The sequence below is a fragment of the Drosophila navojoa genome, chromosome 5 (genome assembly GCF_054131105.1).
Source record: "Drosophila navojoa isolate 15081-1374.11 chromosome 5, UAZ_NAV_1.0, whole genome shotgun sequence".
Lineage (NCBI taxonomy): Eukaryota > Metazoa > Arthropoda > Insecta > Diptera > Drosophilidae > Drosophila > Drosophila navojoa.
The window spans coordinates 6585946-6600590 of NC_142893.1; the positions used below are offsets into that span (position 1 = coordinate 6585946).

General features: G+C 44.3%; 4 protein-coding genes and 2 long non-coding RNA genes across 7 annotated transcripts in view; 2 read left to right on the plus strand and 4 right to left on the minus strand.

The window, feature by feature from the left end:
* Positions 1 to 14645, minus strand: part of tn (tripartite motif containing protein thin) — a 222804-nt gene that overhangs the window by 53692 nt on the left and 154467 nt on the right. The gene's annotated exons all lie outside the window — the stretch shown is intronic.
* LOC108652712 (uncharacterized) lies at positions 289 to 2499 on the minus strand. The gene is made up of 3 exons (XM_089262290.1): positions 2275 to 2499; positions 1817 to 1982; positions 289 to 1752 (listed from the first exon to the last, which is right to left on the minus strand). Exons 2-3 carry the CDS (start codon positions 1927 to 1929, stop codon positions 462 to 464), a joined length of 1404 nt encoding a protein of 467 aa, XP_089118416.1. The 5' UTR covers positions 1930 to 1982; positions 2275 to 2499; the 3' UTR covers positions 289 to 461.
* Topors (Topoisomerase I-interacting protein) lies at positions 3464 to 8391 on the minus strand. The gene is made up of 4 exons (XM_018103718.3): positions 7492 to 8391; positions 6992 to 7428; positions 5431 to 6902; positions 3464 to 5358 (listed from the first exon to the last, which is right to left on the minus strand). Exons 1-4 carry the CDS (start codon positions 7891 to 7893, stop codon positions 4427 to 4429), a joined length of 3243 nt encoding a protein of 1080 aa, XP_017959207.1. The 5' UTR covers positions 7894 to 8391; the 3' UTR covers positions 3464 to 4426.
* LOC108653337 (uncharacterized) lies at positions 8628 to 10830 on the plus strand. Its single transcript, XM_018103728.3, has 3 exons — positions 8628 to 8996; positions 9225 to 9804; positions 9879 to 10830. Exons 1-3 carry the CDS (start codon positions 8796 to 8798, stop codon positions 10124 to 10126), a joined length of 1029 nt encoding a protein of 342 aa, XP_017959217.1. The 5' UTR covers positions 8628 to 8795; the 3' UTR covers positions 10127 to 10830.
* On the minus strand, positions 8885 to 12168 carry LOC149090983 (uncharacterized). Its single transcript, XR_016196994.1, has 2 exons — positions 11385 to 12168; positions 8885 to 11317 (listed from the first exon to the last, which is right to left on the minus strand). It is a non-coding gene; the product is annotated as an uncharacterized LOC149090983 (long non-coding RNA).
* Positions 12393 to 14645, plus strand: part of LOC115563648 (uncharacterized) — a 64067-nt gene continuing 61814 nt past the window's right edge. For both annotated transcript variants that reach the window (XR_016196999.1, XR_003980424.2), the window contains exon 1: positions 12393 to 13290. This is a non-coding gene — a long non-coding RNA (uncharacterized LOC115563648). The remainder of the gene's footprint in view (positions 13291 to 14645) is intronic.

Below are 14645 nucleotides of genomic sequence, written 5' to 3' on the forward strand. Positions count from 1 at the left end.
ACAGAAAAGAATAATAATCGATTCCAACGATAACTAGATAACGATAAGTTCTTATCGATAGTTGGAAAATTGAAAACTTCGTAAAGAAAGTATTTCTAGTCTAGCTTTTGTGACTAACAGGCGGCTAGATATTCACGGACATCCACTCAGCTGGCCCGCCACATTCCTCATATACATATACATATCTAAAGCTATCCCACGCCTCCTTCTGCTTGTTCCATACATGTTCTCTAAACCCATATACCCCGATTTCCCATTTATAATAAGCTCAACAAAGAAAAAAGTTCATTCTGTTTAATGCAATTTTAAATGCGTTAAGCTCTTCTTTTATTTATTTATTATAGATGTGCAAAATGCGACACGTGCCGCCAAAGGCCATGACAGAGTGTATTTGTGTGTGTGTAAGTGTGTGTGTGTGTGTCTGTGTGTGTGCATGGGTCTCTCAAATACAGTTATTAGTCTCAATGGTCGGGATCACGGTTCATGGTGCGACGTCGTTTGGGAGTGACACTGGAGCCACGGGGCCGCGTCGACGAGCGGAACGCCGCACGCAAGATGCTCGCCGTTGCCGGCAGACGAGGAATGCTCACCAGTGAGCCGGTGGCGGCGTCAGTTGGGCGAGCCAAGTTGCGTGGGTTGCTCGCAATGGGCATTAGGGCCTGGCCACGTCGCGGCCAGATGTCGGTTTCAATCATGCTACGCTCGACGGCCAGCTCAAAACTTAGATCATTGCTCAGCAAGTTGGACGATGTGCCAGCAGCAGCAATAACAGCAGCAGCAGTCGGAATAGCAGCAGCAGCAGGAGCAGCAGAAGGAGTGGGAGCAGCAGTACTAGCAGCAGCAGCAGCAGCAGCAGCAGCAGGAGCAACAGCAGCAGCAGGAGCAACAGCAGCAACAGGAGCAACAGGAGCGCCATTGATGTTGTCGGATATCCAATCCGAGAGCGAGTTGGCGCTCATAACGGAACTGGCTGCACCTCCTCCTCCTGCCGCTGCACCTGCGACTGCTGCTGGTGCTGCTACGGCTCCTGCCGCTGCCGCTGCAGTGTTGCCAGTGTTGTTCAGCCCCTGGCCATTGCTCGATTGGCTGCTCCTCTGACGGCCACGCACCATGTTGGCCGCATTGTGCTCGGCGAGCAGGCGATGCAGCTCTATCACCAATGGTGAATCCATATTCGCTTCAGCCATATCGAGCAGATCTTCGATCTCATCGGGCTCCTCGTCCTCTGCCTCCAGGTCACCCGACAAGCCAACACACTCATTCTCATCCACACACTTGGAGAACTCCACGAAGTTGCGTACGAGTTTCGTAGTGCTCAACAGCGGCAGCTGCAGCGGCGGCAGCTGCACCGGCTCCTCCTTCACCCTCTTCTTCTTCCCCTGCTGTTGTGTTTGCTTCTCCTCCTCCTCCGCCTCCGCTTCTGTCTCCGCCTCCGTCTCCGTCTCCGTCTCCACATCCTGATTTTCAGTTTCGAAGGGCCTCTCCTGATAGTTCACATTGCACTCGTAGCTGATCATGTCGTCGTAGGGCGAGCGAGCAAAGTTGAGGAGCTCGTGCACAAAGTGGTTGGTCTTCGATCCCAGAAAGTATTCCAGCGACATGTTGAACTCCTCGCTCCTCATGTTCACCTCGAGCAGCAGCTCCTGCAGCACATCGAAGACGACCAACAGATCCCCCTTCGCTTTGCACAGCAGCACGGAGAGCTCACGATTGGCAAAGCAGAGCAAACGATGCGCCTCTTGCGAATTACTCCTGCAAAGGGAATGCATATATGGCTCGATCTATATATCTATATATATATATATATAGTTATCACCTGTACACGAACGGCGTGCATTCACGGTAGCCGCGCGACGTGTCTTCCGGCAGCGAATACAAATTTTTCGCATAGACGTACACGCGCCAGTAGACCATATAGCGCGAACTCATTTCAGATATATATGTAGTGTTGCTCAGTTCCCTTTGATATTGTAGGATTCCCTCTGTAGAATTCCACAAAAAAATAAAAAATTCAAGCGAAAATTGTCACAGAAAAATAAATCAAAACAAATGACTGACAGTCTAGGCAAAGCCCGTTTCTTGTGTTTCAATTCCACTTCGTTTCACTGCCATAAACAGATTGTTTATGCTGTGTGTGTGTGTGAGAAAGAGGGAATGGCCTGAGCTGTGCAACTTATTGAATTTCTTGTTTATGTTTTAAATATTTACGTCTATTTGATCAAGCTACGCACCTCTCTATACATATATCTATACATATATATATATAAAGCTTACCAAATTTCGCAGAAGTTTCTTATTGCACCGGTCAAATCCAAGTTTTTGGGAGAAATTGCACGAGCCTTCTGCCTGGGAAAATTTGGGCTGCCACAATTCTTGAGGCCGGTGCACAAATTCATATCGATAACGATAGTAATCGATATGGAAATATGAAAATTGATGAATGGAACAGACTGCAGTCTAAGCTTCTCTCTCTCTCTCTCTCTGTGTGTGTCTGTCTGGCTCTTTTAGAGAAATATCACCTCAAGTTCGGAGTGGGAATGGAAATTGTCGCCAAATTATGTTTAATTCGGACTCCGGATGCCCTAAAGGTTAGACTTTGATGAGCTTTCATCCAAAAGCTGATCAGCAATAATCCAGAAAGATTTAAAAGAGTTTTAGTAGCTTGACATTTATAGAATTTCGTTCTTATACAGAAAAATTCATTAAACTTAAGAAAGTTTCCTGATACTTATGGAAGCTATATATACATATGTGATATAGCTGACCAATATTAATGATATATCCCTCATAGATCTGGTCTTCTTAAGTCACTTCTATGTGCAGACGAAGTTTTTCATAACAATTCAAAATTATTTATGATGCTCTTATATGCCCAATATAAGTCGATTTTAACTATACCTATGTATGTATACCTATTCCAAATTTGATGAGCTTAACAGCGAAGTTGATAAACAGACAGACGCTATTGTCTATGTACATATATCTACTTAACAATATGTATGTACATATGTATAAGAACTATGCATAAACATTCTATAAAACCTTCCCTTGTAGCTTACATATATGTATATAATATTAAATATATATAATAAATAATCGTTATATATAAATATTAAATATATATAATCAATGATCTTATATATACATATTAAATATATATAATAAATAATTTTTTATATATAATATATGACGAAATATATGGCCTAAGTCGTACAGCTAATCCGATAAATATTTCTATATGTAACGCTCGCCACGGCAGCTCAAAGACAACTGACAAAATCTTACAAACAATTCTCAATCTGTTTATAGAACTTCAAGCCATATGATCCTGAAGCAGATAAAGCTAAGGGTAAAGATAATATTGTATATTGATTCTGGAATTAGCTGACAATAACAAAACATTTTTGTTTTTTCTTTTTGTATATATGTTTAGGAATCAGAGTGGATTCACAATAGTATAATATTTTGTTTGTTTTGTTTTATTAACTACGTGCACAATTTATACACAAAATAAAATTCATAATTAATAATTTATGATATATAAAATACATATATATGCATAAATAGGTATTTATATATGTATAATATATCATTAATAAATATGCAACTCAGCTGAGAAATCGATACAGACTATTGCCATGCTTCATATATATGTATATATATACAGATGTATATAAAGACTGTATATATATATAAATATTATTTTTATACAATTATTGCATTTACTGAAGAACTTAATAATAAATTTTGTAAAAAAATTGTTCACTAATTTAAAAACTTTGGATATGCTCAGCATTTGGCATATGCATAATGGATTTCGTTTGCGTTTTGTTGAAACATTTTGTTTTGTTTGCTACACTGAGTTTAGCGTTGATAAACTAGGCTTAAAACGATTATATATATGTATGTATAATTATACATATATGTGTATGTATATACGTATTTGTATAATTACGAGTGACTTATCTAAGTACAAACATTTACAAATTAATGCACGGGAGTAAACGGATTTAACAGAGGCGCATGTAAGGGATGTGTGGGTGTGTGTGTGTGTGTATATATGGGTGGGTTAATGGGAGCCAATGCATTTATATAATACAATGAATATGTGTGTATATATAGCCAAGTATATGTATGTACAACTTAAAAACTCAAGCTTAAGCTTAATTAACGGCCTCAAGACTACAAAAGTTTTCGCGTCCTGCGTTTAACATTAATCTCTAGATATATGTATAAATCGGGAGTCATTCTCTTCATCTTCTTCGTCTGCTTCATTTTAGGTATAGTCAACAAGTTTAAATGGGGGCTTTTAAAAGAGAACGTCACACGGGCGTTGTTAAGAACAACTACTTAAAAACAAAAAGTGTTTAAAAATCGTTTTACAAAAAAAAACCACAGTTCGTGCTTTAGCAAGCGGCAAGGCGTCTTAGTAGGCATCCGTTGCATCCTGTTCCGAGTCGCTGGCCTCGGTATCGGGTGCCGGAGAGTCTGCAGCATCTTCAGCATCATCGGTTGCATCATCGTCAGCCGTTTCCTGCTCCTGGTCATGCTCACCCGCATCCTCATCATTTTCGTCATCATCATCCTCCCCCTCCTCTTCGTCTTCGCCGTGATCCTCCTCTTCGGAAGCAACACTGGGTTGCTCAGCTGCCTCCTCCTGCTGTTCCTGTTGCTGCTGCACTTCCGGCTCTCCCTCCACAGATTCATTCATTAGGCTACTCTCCGCCTCCCGCACCACATCAATGATAAAGTCATCATTGCTGCCATCCGAATAAATGCCCAACTGCGCCTCCTCATCGACAGCCCGCTGACGCCTGCTGCTGGCGCTTGTGTGCAAATAGCTTAACGTCGCCTCCGACTGCTCACTGTCCGCCCTGTCCACACTGCCGCCGGGCAGCCCCATCAACCTGGCGCTCTGGTAATGCATTGCCATGCCACTCGCCGAATTGCTAGTGAGTGCGAGACTGAGGGGCGAGAAGCTGGACATGGTATTGCACTGACTGGCCACGGTGCTGCTATTCAAGCTCTGGCTATTGCTGCGACTGGACAGATGGCTCTGATGGCTGCTGTTGCTGTTGCTGTTGCTGTTGCTGTTGCAGCTATTGCGACGTCGTTGATGCGTGCTGCTCTTCACATTCAGCATGGGCTCTGCTGTTTGGCAGTGCTGCTCCACCGTCGCCCCTGCCTCTGCTTCTGGCTGTTCGGCTTTCAGCTCATACTTGCGCGGCTTTACCTCGATTTTAATGTGCTCTCTGAGTGTGCTCAGCTTTAGGTTATCTGTGCTGTCATCATCGCTGCTGTTGCTCTCATCGTTGCTGCTGCTGCTCATATTGTTGCGCTTCCTCTTTGCCTTGTTACCTACGAGATGAAGGTTGATTCAATTTCATTTCGATTTCAATTTCAATTTCTTTTGATTTCTCTCTCATTTACCTGCTCCATCGCTGCTCTCATCTCCGCTGCTGCTGTTGTTGTTGTTGTTGTTGCTGTCGCTGCTCTGGCTCTTGCTCCTGCTTGGCATGCGCAATCGTGGCGTCTCCTCCGCATCCTCCTCCTCCGCCGGCTGCTGCTGCTGCTTGCGTCGCCGTTTGTTCTTGAAATTGTTGCTGCTGTTGGTGCGGGCCACACGCTTGCGCGTCTTCGTCTTGCGCGCTGGTCGCCTCTTCCTCAACTTCACAGTGAACTCATCGCTGCTGTCTTCGCTGCTGCTGCTGCTGTTGTTGGTCCAGTTGGTGCCGCTGCTGCTGCTGCTGCTGCGGCCACCGGCGGCAGCTGCTGCTGCCGCTTGGCTGTGGCGATGTTGCGATCGCGTCGCATGGCGCTTGGGCAAGCCGTTGCACTGCAACAGATCCTTGCGACGCCCATCGTCCAGCACCATCCAGCGGCTGTGCGAGTTGGAGCAGACGCCCGTGCTGGTCGAGGGACCCATGAACAGCTCACTGGCCACGCCGTCGCCAATTGTTGCCTCGGCATTAGGAGCTGCAGCATCTGTTGCCTTGGCCGGCGACGACGACGACGTCTGGGGCCGCTGCTCGTCCACAAAGACCACGTCCGAATCACTGTTGGAGTCCAGGCTAACCAGCTCCGGTGTGCGCAAATGCGGCGGCTTGCGCTCCAGCACAAAGACGCACTCGTCGTCGCTGCTGTTGCTGCAGTCGCTGCTCTGCAGCTCGATGTGGGCACTGATGGGCAGACTGGCGCCCGCCTGGCGTCGTCCTGTCTGCCCGGTGCCATCATTGATGGCGGCCACCTCGGCATTGGCCTCCGCATCGCCATCATCGCCGATCTCGATGATCTCGTTGGCCGGACGGCGCATGCTCAGATTGATGGCCACCGTCTGGGAGCCCACATTGGAGGTGGTGGTGCGACGTATCGAAATCCCTGGCAGCTCGCTGCCATCGGTGGCCATTGTGACGCTAAAGGAATGTGTTGCACTGGGATTGGTGACGATAACGCTAGTCGAGGGGCGTGGCAGGCGGCTCCACTCGCTGGCCACTTCAGCACTGGCATTAACAGCGCCATCCCCGCCCCCGACGCCGCCGCCGCCTCCACTGCCATCTGTGGCCGTTGCTGCGATGCCGTCGTTATTGCTGGACACCAAGTCGAGCAGATCCACCTCCACTTCCTCGGCCACACGTGCCGAGTACTGCACCACCCGATCATAGCCGACCATGTCGTAGGGCGAGCGTGCGAAATTGAACAGCTCGTGGATGAAGTGATTGGTGCGCTCGCCCAGGTAGGGTGTCAGGCGGCGACGGAATGTGCGGGTCGGTATATTGATCATCGGCAGAATGTCGTGCATCAGCTGCATCACTTCGCTCACATTCTGCGGCAGGTTGCGCAACAGGCAGACAATGTCCCGATTGATCCAGGGCATCAGGCGATGCATCTGTGCGGGGTTGTCTCTGCAGGCGAAGAAAGAGGAAAGAGAAAGGATTACATATATATATATAGAGAGAGAGAGATTCATGATTATGTCCATTCCAATGCTCACCTATAGAAGCGTGCGCTCCACTCACGAAACTGTCCCGTTAGACTGTCGCACACGGGCAACGCGTAGAGCTTCCTGTCGTAGACATAGCGACGCCATAGCTGACTAAGTGAACCCGAACCGCCCGCATCCTGATCATGACGATAGAAGTTCAGCAACTCTGTGCGATACGGCTCGAAGCGATTGAAGGGCCCCTGCATGCGAGTGGGATGTGGCAGGAGGCCGTCCAGTGAATCATCTGTGGCACCGGCATCGATGTCATTGGTCAGCACACCTTGGTTCAGATAGCGCTGTCGCCTAAGGTTGACAAAGTGGAAGCTCACAGACGAATGCTCCGGCGCGTTGGTCTGCACCGGATAGCGATCGTAGTCATCCAAGGTGCGGACATTGTGGATGATGGTCTTGAAGGGCTGCTTGCAGAGCGGGCACTCAGCCTTGATCTGAGAATGTGATGAAATCGAAATTAAACTTTTTGGATGAATTTAATGAGTCGTATGACTCACCTTGCTCCACTCGCACAGACACTTGAAGCAGAACTGATGCATGCACGAGTCGGTGAAACATTTGCGCCTGCAGCGGGACAAGCAAATGGCACAATTTGGTGGCGGTGACGAACGTCCGGATGAGCCATTCTCAGACTGTTGCAGCTGTTGTTGTTGTTGTTGTGTTTGTTGTTGTTGCTGCTGCTGCTGCTGCTGGGACGACGGCTGCAAATGTGGATCGCTGCTCACGTCGTCGCCGCTTTCGCTGCCGCTCTCTGTGAGATCTGCGAATTGCATTGCAGCTGCAGGCAAAGTGCCGGGGCCAGCACCTCCTCCTATTACAGCTGTGGGGTCGACAATAACAGAGGCAGCCACATCCTCTATATAGGGATGAGGCTCCTCAATGAGCAGTGAATCGGCCATGGACTGAGTATTATATATATATATATATGTATGTATCTATGTATAAATTTATAGATTTACGAATTCTTCTGGAACTAAACACTCTTAATGAATTAGCGAGACTTTTCTTCGGGCTTTAATCTGTAATTTTTTCCTTCTTTTGATGTCTCTACTCGAGACGTTCTGTCTCATTCGCACTAGCACTCACACTTGCACTCACACTCGCACTCACATATACACTCGATTTAGCTATCATCTGGTCTTGTTCGCATTAGACAGACCAAAAATTGAACATGCGTCTTTTTTTGCATGGTTTTTGCGGTATCAATTCGCGTTTTTTCCTAATACTGATGTATTGCATTCGATTGCCACTTTTACCGGTTGTAATTTACAATTTGCTAGATTCTTCTATTTCACGATTCTTTTAAGTTTTTGACAATTGAAGTTGACAGAAAATTATATGCTGTATTCACTATATAGTTGCCGTATGTTTATTGGTAGCACTATTATGCCGCTGGGCAGCACTTTGCATTATCGATAGCATTCGATAAAATAATTTGACAACAGCATTTACTGCCATTTGCTGCCCAGGTTTCTTTATGTGCAGCAAAGAATTCATATTCTTAGAAATTAAACTAAAACTAAAACAGAGTACTGTAAAAATTTTACATATGTGTTGCATCGATTGTGAACAGCGTACTGCGCTCAGCGAAAGCAACATTGCGCGTTTACCACAATGCTTATCGATAGTCTGCAAAGAGTAGCATTGTCCACCGCCTTACGAAATGCACTAAAAAACGCATAACGCGTAAAAATTGTTTGCATTTTGGTGGCGTCGATTTTAATTTTTCGTGTTCGCAGTGTATTTCCCGGAGGAAAAACCTATTTTTATTGGCAAATCGTGTAAATCACGGATTGGCAAAATGGACAGGCGCAAAAAGCGAACCTCTTCGGAGCAATATCAAATGTATATCGAGCTCATGGAGAGCGACCCAATTTTTGCCAGCGGACGCGTGCCGCGCGATTATGATCTGAATTATTTGACGAGAAAATGGAAAGAGCTCTCCGACAGGCTCAACAAATGCTCATCGGGACCGACACTAACAGCCGAAGAATGGCGCAAGGTGAGTTTTCGCCCTTTATAACTATCTGCGTGTGTGTGTGTGTCTGTTTGTGTCTCAGTGGGAGTATTTGCATGTGTGCATGTGTGTGTGTGTGTGTACGTGTGTGCGCGCGCTTAGGCCTGTGTTGGTCTCCCGTTATGTTGTAGATAGCAGCGGGTGGTGTGAGGTAGGGAGGCAATGCGATTATTGGCGGCAAATGAATGACGCGCAAATATTTGTTGATTGCAGCGACTAAACGACTGGAAGAACACGACGCGATGCAAGTACAGACGCAGCCTGATGTCCAGCGAGAAGGATATATCGATGTCATCGCTAGAGACGCGTGCTCTAAATCTGTTTGGCAAGGTGCCCGGATCGGGGGAAGCGTTGATGAATTTGAAATCGGAGAAAGATGATCAGGAGGATGATATGGAGGATCTGGGACAACGCACATCGGCCTCGTTCCAAAAGGAACTGCAAGCGGCCGTCGAAGAGGCCATCAATGACGAGGACGAGGATGAAATGGTGGAGGAGCATGTCGATCAGGAGGATCTCACCGATGAGAACATGCACGAGCCCGGCGGCGGCATCGACGGGCCCACTGTGGGCGGCACGACGGCCGTGAATACAAGCGGCGGTGGCTATCGCACCATTGTCGTGGACAATTCCACGTATGTGGAAGAGGATCAGGATCATGCGGAGCCAACCGCTGATCCCGTCAAGTTTGTGTGCACGCCCAACATACATTCGGCCAGCGGCAGCGCCACCAAGCTAATTAACGGTGAATTGCCCGTAAAGCGATTACGACGAGATCAGGTGATCTACGAAGGTGAGTGTAGAACAGTTGGCCAGTTAAATGAGCTGTAATCGTATAACACTTTCGTTGCTATCTTTCGATTGCAGTTAAGAATGCGCCGCGCTCTTATACAACCATCCAGACGGGCGCCTCGCTGCCGACGCTGCACAACACAAAGATGCATCACGATGGCCAGGCCACCACACTGGGCGCCGCATTGAGTGGGCTGGATGCGCAGGAGATAGCGCATCAATTGAAGCGCCTGGCTGACATCAACTATGAGACGCTGCAGTTTGAGATCGCGCGCTTTAAATTCAATAATCCGGGCTTTCACTATGAGCCGCCGCCATTATAGTCATTGCCCAAGGCACAAGCGCAAAGCAGCAGCAGCAGCAGCACCAGTAGCGGTGGCCGCACACAACAGCAGCAGCATCAACAACAGCAACAACAGAAGCAGCAGCAGCAGCAACAGAAGCAACGGGAGCAACAACAGCATAAACAGCGGCAGCACCATGAGCGAACGATCGAGGCGAAGAAGAAATAGTTCTAGTTTTTATTGACAAACACAAACACAGACACAGACACAAAACACATATTTGCGCTGTCAGTTCGAATTTGTACATTTTACGTGAGCTGCAGACAACAAACAACAAACAAAACAAAACCAACAACAACAACAACAACACCAACAACAATTGAGCACTTGTGGCTATCGTAACCCCCTAAAGTAGCCAGTTTTTTATAGTTTAAAATTTACGTAGTTCATATATTAATGCAAATCATTTTCTATAATACACAGTTTCAATTACACACAACACTATACACATATATATAAAGATATATATATATACAAATTCGTATTTGTAATGCTTGAAAGGTATTGAACTGTGTGTGCGACATATCGATTGGCGAATGTGCCCTAAACTTGTATTTAGAGATTCGCCTGATCGCACCTTGTTTACCTTTTACTCTCAAGTGGAATCCATGTCGAATTGGACAACATAATTTTAAACGATTGTATGTAAATGTAAAGAATAAAGTTTACCAATGATAAAAATACGCACCCATTTTGTTATTGATGCGATTTATCCATAATTGATCGATTGACAAAGTATATTATAACAATTATATAACAGCTGTAGTTGAAGTTAACGGTCACGCACATCTAGTATCACACTTTTATAACAGTCCAGGCCTACCGAGGTGGCACTTTTATAACAGTCTTGCCTCCTTGTATTGAATTCATCATTTTGTATAACAGTTGAAGGTCCTTGAGGGCAGGCGGCCCATGCAGCCTCGAATTGACTACATTATTCTTCCCTTACTAACATTTATATAACATTAAAGGCGGGTAGCCTAGACAGCTTCACACAGTGACTTCAGTAAGCCATTCATCACTCAACTGCCAACATCTGGTATAACAGTCATGGTACTGCGGTCTACCCAGTCTCATGTGGACTTCATTAATCCATTCATCAAGTTGGCCACATCTAGTATAACACAGTTTGATAACAGTTGAAGGCCCTTGGGTCGAGCTTCGTATGCGCTGCAATAATTCATTTTAACTGTTATGTTATATATACATATGTATGTATGTATGTATGTGTACAAACATATATAAATGCCGCTGCAACAAGTGCCCAGCGTATGATGAAGAGTGCAACGAGCCGCCTCTTAAGAAAATCACTTGAATGGGGCGAATGACGGCGCGCCAATAGATCATTTGAACGCCGTGCGCTTCGAATCATAAATTACAATTGCCGCCAGGTCGCAGTCGAAATCTCAGAGTGAAAAAAGCCTTTGCAGCAGTCTCAGCGTCAACAACGCATGCCAAACCGTTAGTTGACCAATTGGTTGTTGTTGTTGTTGTTGCTAGGAGTTCGGTTAACTGCACAACACGTCGTATGCTTAATCTGTTTTCTGTTCTGTTTCGTTTTTGTATTGCTGTTGTTGTTGCTGTTGTTATTGTTGTTGCTGTTGTGGGTGCCGCCTGCGCTTTGATGAAAGGCCTCCAAGCAAAGCTGATTAACGGGCGTGTGCACACTCACACTCACACACATACACACACACACTGCTAGATGATTGGAGATGGCATAGTCTGGTGGCACAGCCACAGATGTCTTCTTCTTCTTCTTCTCACATGGCCGCGGCTGTGCCATGCCAAGTCCATTAAAATAGTTCGTGTTGCACTCGTTCCGCCAGTCTGTGACTGGCCCGCTGCATGGATCACGGTCACACACACATGACAGCGTGCAAAATTTGACCCTTAGGCGGGTGTTACACTAAAACAAAAAATAATAAAAAGAAACAGCAAAAAGATCTGTCTGCAATATGTGAAGCACTCAAAATGGCATATCGATGCACTACTTGCACTCACACTGGGCATATGGGTGCGAGTATCGTCTTGGGGGTTATTGAATTCGACCTTGTTGAATTTAATGCATAAATTTAACTCTAATGTAAAAAGTTAGTTTTGCCTGCCAATAGTATTAATTGTAAATAATTAATGCAATGCGACCCGATAGATTAGTAATTAAATGCAAATTGCTGTAGCTCAAACGATAGTCGAGTATGCAGCACTCTCATTAATTGAATTGCGAGACGACGAAAGAGTGCCAAAAAAGAAGTTGGGCACGCGAAAAAAAACTGTACTTTGAGCAAAGGAAAAAAATAGAATATGAAACCAAGTACAACAAGAGACAACGCAAAGTCAAAAATTCCGCTATTCCCTTTTCTATTGAAACTACGTAAATTTAGTTGCCATTATTGAATCGATGCGTGCGTGCGGGTGCTATTATTATTTTTTATTTTTTCGAGTTTAATGTAAGATCAATTACCTTTTGTGCATCTTAAATTCTTATTTATACAATTAAATAAAAGAATGCGATCAATGTGGTTACATTAAGAAATTAATGAAGGTGAAATTTGAAAAAAAAGTGTACTGCTTTGAGCTCAATAATTGAAGAAAGCAATTGTTCTTATACAAATAAAACAAAACGGTTTAATTTATAAATACTTGTGTACCTTCTATATAAATATACACCTAGATATTTATATGTACATACTTACATGTACATATTTACATATGTATGTATGTATGTTCATAAATTCAAATCTGTTGAATTTTGTAAAAACATTGCTAAAGTGTTGGAAGTGCTAAAATGGAAGAAGCTGTTATACATACTTATACACATACACACATACATATACACAGGAGTGGAACAATGCGAGAATATGTGTTATATTGAGTGAAAAAATTAAAAAGGAAAGGCTCAAGAGAAAACACACACACTTACATATGTATATGCATATCTACATTCACATACATAGTTACACATGTGTTCATTAATTCTTACGCATATAATGTGTGCATATATAAATACTTAACATGAGTGTGCATCAGTGAGCATCTTCGCTGCACAAAAAAGTGACAAAGTGGAGTATATACAAACATACATACATATATGCTAAAACTCAAAAGACACTGTAACAACAAGCGTTGAGTGAAAATTGTGGCAGGTAAGAACTCAAAGAAAGAACTCAATTATGTTATTGTCACTTCAATGCAATTGGCTATGAGTCTGTGGTTAGCCTAATTTTAAATATTATATGAATATTGGATAATACATATCATATAAATAAAGATGGAATAGATAATAAATTATTTAAGAATCAATTACTCAATATGTCGCTCGCAGCAATTAAATGACTAGAATTAGGTGCTGCATGCTCTGTCATTCTGTTAGAATTTCTGGGCTTTACACGAAAGAATGTGCGTGTGTGCATGCTTATGCTTGCATGTGTTCATATTCTTGTCAGCAAGAAACAACGCTGGAGGCCCAATTGAAATTTCCATATGTATGTACGTACATACATATATATGTATATGCATGCATATGTATGTATGTATATAAGATATATGCCTAAATTAATGTTTTATTAAACGCGTTGAGACTTTGGCGATTCATCTTCATTCGCTGCCATTGCCATTGGCCATTTGGCTAGTCAGAGTCAGTGTCGGAGCCAGAGCCAGAGCCAGAGACAGGGACAGGGACAGGGATAGAGACAGAGCCACATGTGTGCCATGGGTGCAATCTCAGCGCTTGACTCTCAGTTACAGCCAATGTGCAGAGCTCAGGTTAGGGTCCCTTGCCTGGGCCAATGTTCTGTTCTGTTCTGTTCTCTTCTGTTCCATTCCGTTCTGGGCGCAAGAGTGCAAAGCGTTTTTATGCTAGCGATTATTACGCTTGATCCTAAAGCACCAAAGGGTCAATTGATGTTTGTGATGTTGCTGAATGTTGTTGCCGGCAACAACAGCAACAACAGCAACAACAACCACAAATAAGCAACAAACAACATTTGCTGGCGTTGTTGCCCGCAATTTGCTTTGGAATTTTAAGCAGCGCGACGGTCGCATCGCCATTTACCATTTTACATTTTTACAATTTTTAGCAGCGTTGACGCCGACGTCGCCGTCGCCGTCGCCGTCGACGGTCCTCATAGACGAATATCATTTTGCACATTTTGCTTTCGCCATGTATTCCACTCATTCGCCGTTTGCCTTTTTGCCCGAAAATTGCATTTCTTTTCGCCGCTTGCAGCGTTGAAGCGTCAGCAGCAAAGCACTCAACGATTTGAGTTGTGTTTTTTTTTTCTCTCTTTCTTTTGCTTCTTTGTTTTCGATTTTTTTCAATGTGTCTGCCCTAGCGGCGAGCATATTAGATTAGCTGCAAAGTGTGTAACAAAGGGAATGAGATTTTCGAATGCTTTAGAGTTTATATAGACGGAAATTTCAAAAGATTTATTACTATTTTTTTTTTTTTTTAATAAATAAATACCAAATTTATATTTATATAAATTTTGAATAATTACAG

What these genes read in the sequence shown, in the direction of transcription:
- LOC108652712 (XM_089262290.1), bottom strand. Translation starts at nt 1,929, where the DNA reads ATGAGTTCGCGCTATATGGTCTACTGGCGCGTGTACGTCTATGCGAAA. An exon ending in TGCACGCCGTTCGTGTACAG is followed by an intron (nt 1,753 to 1,816) that starts GTGATAACTATA and finishes TTCCCTTTGCAG; the next exon opens with GAGTAATTCGCAAGAGGCGC.
- Topors (XM_018103718.3), bottom strand. Translation starts at nt 7,893, where the DNA reads ATGGCCGATTCACTGCTCATTGAGGAGCCTCATCCCTATATAGAGGAT. An exon ending in GTCTGTGCGAGTGGAGCAAG is followed by an intron (nt 7,429 to 7,491) that starts GTGAGTCATACG and finishes TCACATTCTCAG; the next exon opens with ATCAAGGCTGAGTGCCCGCT. An exon ending in TGAGAGCAGCGATGGAGCAG is followed by an intron (nt 5,359 to 5,430) that starts GTAAATGAGAGA and finishes TTCATCTCGTAG; the next exon opens with GTAACAAGGCAAAGAGGAAG.
- LOC108653337 (XM_018103728.3), top strand. Translation starts at nt 8,796, where the DNA reads ATGGACAGGCGCAAAAAGCGAACCTCTTCGGAGCAATATCAAATGTAT. An exon ending in CAGCCGAAGAATGGCGCAAG is followed by an intron (nt 8,997 to 9,224) that starts GTGAGTTTTCGC and finishes TGTTGATTGCAG; the next exon opens with CGACTAAACGACTGGAAGAA. An exon ending in AGATCAGGTGATCTACGAAG is followed by an intron (nt 9,805 to 9,878) that starts GTGAGTGTAGAA and finishes TTTCGATTGCAG; the next exon opens with TTAAGAATGCGCCGCGCTCT.